The 9011-nt window shown below is 47.9% G+C and overlaps 1 protein-coding gene across 1 annotated transcript in view; it reads left to right on the top strand.

Moving 5' to 3' along the window:
* The first annotated feature begins 6179 nt into the window (after nt 1–6179).
* Nucleotides 6180–9011, top strand: part of SP4 (Sp4 transcription factor) — an 86658-nt gene continuing 83826 nt past the window's right edge. Inside the window, exons 1-3 of the mRNA XM_002818162.5 lie at nt 6180–6421; nt 6841–6956; nt 7452–9006. Coding sequence (XP_002818208.1) covers nt 6415–6421; nt 6841–6956; nt 7452–9006 — 1678 coding nt within the window. The 5' untranslated portion in view covers nt 6180–6414. The remainder of the gene's footprint in view (nt 6422–6840; nt 6957–7451; nt 9007–9011) is intronic.

The raw sequence follows: 9011 nt of genomic DNA, 5'->3' as shown, positions 1-9011 counted from the left end.
ACAGGTAGATAGAATAGAGAGGCCTTTCACTTATACACCTCTGTGTACTGCTTGTGGAAACTAGCATAGTTTAGTAATAACGTTAATAATAATGATTAAAATGACAGCCAACATTTAATGAGAGTTTACCAGAGACTATTCTACGAAATCTTTTAATCTTGTTCAATTCCTGAAACAACCTCATGAGATGGTAATATTATCATCTTCACTGTTTTATAAATGAAGGAATGAGGCTCAGAGGGGTTGAAGTCACTTGCCCAAAGGTTGCACTTTTAATAAGCAGCAGACCAGAATATAAATCTGAGTGGTTTTATCCAATGAAAGATTATTAATGAAAAAATAATAAATTGAGTATCTGGAATTGGCATGTTTGGAAAGTTACAATTGCAAATACAGTAGGCATTTTTGCTCTATATTTTCATGATTTTAAATCATCAACTTTATTTTTTATCTATTTTTGAGACAGGGTCTTGCTCTGTCACCCAGACTGGAGTGCAGTGGTACCATCACAGCTCACTGCAGCCTCAACCTCCCAGGCCCAAACGATCCTCCCACCTCAGCCTCCTTAGTAGTTGTGACAACAGGTGCATGCCACCACACCCAGCTTTTTTTTTTTTTTTTTAGTTTTTCCAGAGACATGGTGTTACTATATCACCCAGGCTGGTCTTGAACTCCTGAGCTCGAGTGAGCTTCCCACCTCAGACTCCCAAACTGTTGGGATTACAGAAATAAGCCACTGCACTTGGCAATCTCCAAGTTCATACATAACCTTAGGAAAATTAATTCATCTATGTCTTAACTTCCACATTGACCAAATATCTTTTATGGCAACAATAATAAGCCACATTATACTCCTTTGCACATATAGATTGATATAAAATATTGAACAGTTGTATATGCTATGTTCCAATAACTGCCAATAGCTATTAATTGTGTTCTAATGTGAATTAACTATACATGTAACTAGGCTGAAATAATAAACTTTACACATTTAAAAACTGTGAATGAAATCTTCTCTGAAGTTGTACATGGGCAGACTATGAGAGAGCTAAATGCATGCATGTAGGAATAGCAAGGCCTTCTACTTATCTACTAAACACAGCACTCTGCAGGTTTATCTTGATTCACTTGCCGGTGACAGTTATATACGTATATGTATATGAATATCTCAATTACATTACACTTAAACTTTCTAAAACTTTCCCTCCTTCCTGAAAACAATTATTGTTGGCTAAGGAATTTATTTTTAATGTGATTTTATATTCTACCAGGGCCTTATTATGGTAACAACTATGCATGGTCCAGATGTACTAAGGAGGCTATTTGTTCTAAGTGAAATACGTTCACTGAGTCCTGTGTCTAATTTCTGGTTGGCTATACTCTCAGTTAATACACTTTTGAGCAAAGGTGGATGTTAAGCTTTGACTATTCTCTGGTTTATGGTCTCTCCAAATCTTTGCTATCTGCTTCCCAAATACAAAATGATTTGTATAACTTTCGGAGGGTGCTAGGAAAAAAAAAAAGAAAAAAAACGAAGCAGCTTAACAGTTATTTAAAAAGTAGCTTCCTGGCTGGGGGCAGTGGCTCACACCTGTAATCCCAGCACTTCGGGAGGCCGAAGCTGGCGGATCATGTGAGGTCAGGAGATCGAGACCAGCCTGACCAACATGGTGAAACCCCGTCCCTACTAAAAACACAAAAATTAGCCAGGCATGGTGGCAGGCACCTACAATCCCAGCTACTTGGGAGACTGAGGCAGGAGAATCACTTGAACCTGGGAGGCAGAGGTTGCAGTGAGCTAAGATCACACCATCGCACTCCAGCCTGGGGCACAAGAGTGAGACTTCGTCTCAAAAAAAAAAAAGGAACTTCCTAAAAGAGACACTCAAATACAGTCCCTTTTTCTCATTTATGCCATGAACTAGTGTCCAAATCCCCTCCTTGGCAAGTCCCCTCACTGCTCCCCCATCCTCTGGATCTCTCAGCTCCACAACTACAAGGATAATTCCTGGCAGAGGACTTCTACCTCTAGGACACTATTTCAGCTGCATGGAAGTGTTTGAGCTGAATGGTCAGTGCTCAGTGTCATTAAATATTTCACATACAAATGCTGATTTCCTCTGTGTGTGTACATACTGGGCCATAATGTAAAATATACTTACTCCTTTTTTTATTTTTGAGACGGAGTTTTGTTCTGTCGCCCAGGCTGGAGTGCAGTGGCATGATCTCAGCTCACTATAGCACCCGGCTCACTGCAGCCCCTGACTCCCAGGTTCAAGCGATTCTCCTGCCTCAGTCTCCCGAAGCACTTGCCACCATGGCTGGCTAATTTTTGTATTTTTATTAGAGATGGGACTTCACCATGTTGGCCAGGCTGGTCTTGAACTCCTGACCTCAAGTGATTCACCCAGGCTGGTCTTGAACTCCTGACCTCAAGCGATTTGCCCACCTTGGGCTCCCAAAGTGCTGGGATTACAGGTGTAAGCCACCGCGCCTGGCCTAGGGTCATAAATTTTTAAAAAGTACACACTGGGCCAGCCATGATGTAAAATATATTTATTTCTGTGGGTCATAATTTTTTTAAAAGTTTGAAAGCCACAGTTTTCTAGGCAATAATGAGCATAGGAAGGAATGTTTTTAGACCACTGCTTCCTCAGGGAAAAGACCACCCTCACAGGCCTGAGGCTGAGTATTTTGTTGAATTTATATTTACATTGTTGAAGAAAAAAATAATTCAGGATACTTGTTAAAGACAGCAATAAAGACTTTAGTCAAGGAGAGACTATCCAATGGGGTCTTGCAGTGCGAGAGAGAGATTGGGCTCAACTATGAATACAAAGACAACTAGAGATCTGAAGCCAAGGAGAAGGATGGAGTCAGTGGATGGAAAATTACTAAGGGGAAATTTCCAGAATAAAGGAGGATTCTGGCTAAACCAATTTAATGAGATTATTGCTGAAGGCAGGCCAGGGTGCTAAGATATCGAGAACAGGGGATAAGGAATTTGATGAGATACCAAGTATGGTCAGATATTAAGGGTGAGGCGTTTTTACCCAACCGACCCAGCAGGATTCTTGCTAAAACCGGACTAAATGAACAAAGCTACTGAACTAAGGACAGAGTTCCAGGTCAGGACCTAGTCCGAAAGAGGATTTAGAGGAACCAGATTAAAGTTTGGTCAAAGGAGAGAGTCTTTGTCAATATTACCTCCCTAGCAAAACTAGCTTTCCACCGGGTATCACACTGAGGACTTTTGGTTGTTATCTTCAAATAGAAGAGAGCAGATGGAGGAAAAGCAAGCTCTTTCCAGATTCTTCTAAGGTCACCAATCTCATTCATGAGGGCTCCATATTTAATCCTAATTATCTCCCAAAGACCCTACCTTCTAATTTCTAATACCATCACACTAAGGGGTAGAATTTTTCCTTCCTTCCTTCCCTTCCTTCCTCCCTCTTTCCCCTCCCTCCCTCTCTTTTTTTTTTTTTTTTTTTTTTTGACACGGTCTCACTCTGTTGCCCAGGCTGGAGTGCAGTGGCGCCATCTTGGCCCAATGCAACCTCCGCCTCCTGGGCTCAAGTGATCCTCCTGCCTCAGCCTCACAAGAAGCTGGGACTACAGGACGGCGCCACCACGTCGGCTAATTTTTGCAGAGCCTGGGTTTCACCATGTTGCCTAAACTGGTCTGGAACTGCTGGGCTCAAGTGATCCGCCCGCCTTGGCCTCCCAAAGAGCTGGGATAACAGGAGTGAGCCGCGCCCCGCGTAGAATTTCAACACATGAATGGGGAAGGGGGCAGAGAACACAAACATTCAGTCCATAACAGCCAGGGACTAGAAGACTTTGGTACACCATAAAAAGCAGGACTTAAGTTTCATGGATACCAGTATTCCCACTTACCTATCTATAGGGTGGAGAATATTTAGGAATTTGCAGATTCATACTGATGGTAAGCATTATTATTATTATATATATATATTTTTTGAGACGGAGTCTTGCACTGTCGCCCGGGTTTGGAGTGCAATGGCGTGATCTCAGCTCACTGCAACCTCCACCTCCCGGGTTCACGCGATTCTCCTGCCTCAGCCTCGCGAGTAGCTGGGATTACAGGCGCCCGCCACCACACCTGGCTAATTTTTTTGTATTTTTAGTAGAGACCGGGTTTCACTATGTTGGCCAGACTGGTCTCGAACTCCTGACCTCCTGATCCGCCCGCCTGGGCCTCCCAAAGCATTATTTTTAATCTATGGTTCAGAGTCAGTGACACTGCCTCTCTGAAGCAGGTTTTCTAAATGAAAACGACAATGAAAGCCCCAATTCATAAGACTGCAAAATGTCTTCATTTATCTTGAACTGGGGGGAGGAGGGGACCTGAGGATAGAGACAGTATATACATAAATGCAAGAAGCACTTTTGAGCTTTCTATATTGTACACGATGGGGAAAAAGCATGTTGTTCAGGGATCTCTGGCTCATTTTATAAGATGGCGTAGACAATACCATGTAATTCTTTATTCGAATTGCTTTGTCTTGCTGCATGGCTTTGTCACCAGCTGATTTTGCAATTACTTTAACAAGCAAAGGAAATGCCAGTCAAGTTCAGCATCTGGGACCTCCTCACCATTGCAACATGTCAGGCCTCAGGCAGGAGACAAAAATGCCCAAGGCTGAGTGTGGAGCCCAGGTAAGAAGTGAGAGAATGGCTTTGAGCCTGGGGTGTAAGCATGCCTTGTTCCCAAGCCCAGTATTTACATGTGGGGTCACTTCCACCTTTGGTACCGTTAATCAGGCGCTGATTACGTTCCATGGCATCATCCTGACTTCAGGACTTTGTAAGAGAGCTGACTGAGGCAGGACACTGCTCAAGTGCATTTGACAATAAAATGCTTTGTGCAGCCAGATGTTAATTCCACTTGCCCTTACGCTTATGCTACACCGTAAGCGGGGCTGACCCTTATGGAGCTGGGCTTTTCTTCGCCCGGAGACTCTTGTCAGATAAGGCTTAGAACTCCGCCAACCACTTAGGCTTTTAGGCAAAACGCGATGCAACCCTAGAAGGCGGGTCACTGCTCTGCACCAGCTGCCAGCCAGAGAGACAACAAATAAAAATGGAAGATCCTTCTCTGTGAGAAAACAGGCCTCGGACTCAAAGCGGGGGATCTGAGGGGAAGGTGAGCAAAGAAAGGCAAGGCGAGGGCGCTGCTTCAAGAAGCCGGGTTCATTCAAACCCCGAGGACAGCAAACCCCGCCTCCCCACGCCGCCGCCCGCTCAATCGCCGAGCGCTCCGGGTGTGAGCTCGCCCCGCGGGGAGCGGCTTGGAGCCGAGGAGGCGGCGGCAGAGGTGGTTTGGCCAGCCGCGCGCGGCGGATAGGCCCAGGCAAACAACACCCATTCCCCCTCCTCCTCGCTCAGTTCAACTCCCACTCGGCCCCGGCCACGCCCTGCCGCCACCGCCCCCTCGGGCAGCTTTCCGCTCGGCAGCCAGGCCTCGGTCGGGGGCGGGAGAGAGGCGGTGCCTCCAAGAAGGCACCGCGGCCGCCGGAAACTACGAGTACCGACAGCCTTCGCGGTAGTGCCCCCTCCCCCCCCTTTCTCCCACCACTCAGCGCGCGTCACCCTGGGCTCAGCCAATGGAGACCGAGTCAGGGAAAAAGGGCGCCCGGGTCCGGATGCGCCTCAGGAAAGCCATGCTCCCTGCGCGGGGGCAGCGGGCAGTTCACCCAGCGCGCCGAGCTGTCGGTGGTCCGCGCGCGCCCACGTCCGCCGCTCTCGCTTGCCTGGAGCAAGGGCCCTACTTTTTTCTTTAGTGGCAATTGGAGGGATTGCTGGAGGGGGTTTTTGAGTGGAGGGCGCTGGGAAATGAGTAGGGGGCGGGATATCCTGAGACAACAAGTTTGGCTGTATGGAGGGCCTACCGGCAGCGCTCCTGAGCTAGAACGCCGAGAGAAAGAGCGCCAGAGGAGCCAGGGAGGAGGACAAGAGCTGCTAAAAGAATAACCCCGAGAAAGGGGGTGGAGAGGAGGCGGCCCCAGCGCCCCGGCCCCCGGCAGGTCGGCGGCCAATCCGCTGGGGGAAGGGGTGGAGAGTCGGAGGCTCCGGCGGAGAGAGGCCGAGGGGGGTGGGGAGTCGGCCGGGCTCGCACCGCCCTGGCCCCGCCCCCGACCCGCGCCGCCGCCCGCGCCGCGCGCCGCCGCTGTCAATCAAGGGCGAGTCAGCCGGGCTCGGGCGGAGAGAGGAGCTGCTACGCCACAGCCCAGCGGCGGCCATTCGCGGAAAAAGAGGCAGAGCCTGTGCCAGCTACAGCCTCCTCCGAGCCACCGCGGGCGGGCGGGACCGGCCTCTCCTCCCGCCTCGCCCCCACCCCCACCCACCTCTATTCCAGTGTCTCCGTCTGAGGGTTTGTCCTGTTAATGCGGGATGAGCGGTACGTATTCTCCACCCCCCTCAGTCTCCTTCGCCGCCTCCCTCTCTCCCTCCCTCCCCAGACCCTGCTCGGTTCTCCCCCCTCCCCCGGGGCCGCTGAGATGCTTTAAGGGGAGGAGGAGAGGGCGGGAGGGAATCAGGGGGAGGGAAGGAGGGTTGTGTTTTGTCTTAATGTCTGAGAGAGAACAACCTCCTTCTGGGTGTTGCTCTGGAGCCGATGGGTCGGGTTTCAAACCACGTTTTGTGATATCCCCCTCCTCCCTTCCCTCCTTCTCCCCCACCCCCTGCCGGTGTGCGTGGATCGCGGGTTTGTGGAGATTAATGTTCGGGGGGAGGGGGGAGAAGAGGAGAGGAAGAAGACGAATAATAATAATCCTAATAACCTGTTGTCGTGTGTGTGTGGTGGGGGGCTTGTTGCAGATCAGAAGAAGGAGGAGGAGGAGGAGGCGGCAGCGGCAGCGGCGATGGCTACAGAAGGAGGGAAAACCTCTGAGCCAGAGAATAACAATAAAAAACCCAAAACCTCAGGCTCCCAGGTAAAAGCAAACAAATAAAAAAAATTCATCACGACACATTAGGAGAGAGAGGGAGTTATGCCTTTTAAATGTCCAGAAGTAACAGAGTAAAAATGTTTATCCACTGAAAGCATCTTTCTGAGAGTGTGGAACTTAAATTGTAAATTCATCAAGATTTCACCTCTTTGAGGGTATAACGCTGTTTAAAATTACATCAGGAATTCAGACTATAAGAAAACGGTGTGTGTGTTCCCAAGGGCATTTTGAGTTTAGGAACATAACACTTTACAAAGTTTTAAAGAAATTTCCTTTTATTTAAACTTGATATTATAGGACTTGCTTCCTTATTCATATAGTTCTTATCTACTTTTGTTCGTATTTCTTTTTGATTTCTGCTGCTTCCTAAATTGATATGTAGGGCTGTCAAAGTAAGTAACCCCTGGCAACTACTGGCCTCCACTAAATCCGCCCACTTTTTTTTCCCCCCCCTCTCCTTTACCGTCCCATTTTGGGTAGGACTCTCAGCCCTCTCCTCTGGCTTTACTGGCAGCTACTTGCAGCAAAATAGGGACTCCTGGTGAAAATCAAGCAACTGGACAACAACAAATTATTATAGATCCAAGTCAAGGATTGGTGCAACTTCAAAATCAACCACAACAGCTAGAACTGGTAACAACGCAACTTGCTGGAAACGCTTGGCAACTTGTTGCCTCCACTCCTCCTGCTTCAAAAGAGAATAACGTTTCTCAACCAGCCTCTAGTTCGTCTAGTTCTTCCAGCAGTAATAACGGGAGTGCATCTCCTACAAAAACTAAATCAGGTAATTCTTCCACCCCTGGTCAATTTCAAGTCATACAAGTACAAAATCCAAGTGGTAGTGTACAGTACCAAGTAATTCCACAACTTCAGACAGTGGAAGGTCAACAAATTCAAATCAATCCAACTAGTAGTTCATCTCTACAGGATTTGCAGGGTCAAATTCAGCTCATTTCTGCAGGTAATAATCAAGCTATACTCACAGCTGCTAATAGGACAGCTTCTGGGAATATTCTTACTCAAAACCTGGCAAATCAGACAGTTCCAGTCCAAATTAGACCTGGTGTTTCAATACCACTGCAGTTACAGACTCTTCCTGGTACTCAGGCTCAAGTTGTAACAACCCTACCAATTAACATTGGAGGAGTGACTCTAGCTTTGCCAGTGATAAACAACGTGGCTGCCGGAGGAGGGACTGGGCAGGTTGGCCAGCCTGCTACTGCTGCTGATAGTGGGACTTCCAATGGGAATCAGTTAGTTTCCACACCCACCAACACCACTACTTCTGCCAGTACTATGCCGGAATCTCCCTCCTCCTCCACTACCTGCACAACCACTGCTTCAACGTCTTTGACAAGCAGTGACACATTAGTGAGCTCAGCAGATACGGGCCAGTATGCAAGCACATCAGCCAGTAGTTCTGAACGCACCATTGAAGAATCTCAAACACCTGCTGCTACTGAGTCTGAAGCCCAGAGCTCCAGTCAGCTTCAGCCTAATGGAATGCAGAATGCACAGGATCAATCAAATTCTCTTCAGCAGGTGCAAATTGTAGGCCAACCTATCTTACAGCAGATCCAGATCCAACAGCCTCAGCAACAGATCATTCAGGCTATTCCACCACAGTCGTTTCAACTCCAGTCAGGGCAGACGATTCAGACCATTCAGCAGCAGCCTTTGCAGAATGTTCAACTTCAAGCAGTAAATCCGACTCAGGTGCTTATCAGGGCTCCAACTTTAACACCTTCAGGGCAAATCAGTTGGCAAACTGTACAGGTTCAGAATATTCAGAGTCTTTCAAATTTGCAAGTTCAGAATGCTGGGTTATCCCAACAATTAACCATCACCCCAGTGTCTTCAAGTGGTGGCACAACTCTTGCTCAGATTGCTCCTGTGGCTGTTGCTGGTGCCCCAATAACTTTGAATACTGCCCAGCTTGCATCAGTGCCTAACCTTCAGACAGTGAGCGTTGCCAACCTGGGTGCTGCAGGTGTTCAAGTGCAGGGAGTTCCCGTTACAATCACTAGTGTTGCAGGTAAG

The sequence above is a fragment of the Pongo abelii genome, chromosome 6 (assembly GCF_028885655.2).
Source record: "Pongo abelii isolate AG06213 chromosome 6, NHGRI_mPonAbe1-v2.0_pri, whole genome shotgun sequence".
In the NCBI taxonomy this organism is placed as follows: domain Eukaryota; kingdom Metazoa; phylum Chordata; class Mammalia; order Primates; family Hominidae; genus Pongo; species Pongo abelii.
Note: the sequence above shows the minus strand (reverse complement) of the source record. Positions and strands in the feature narration are given on the sequence as shown.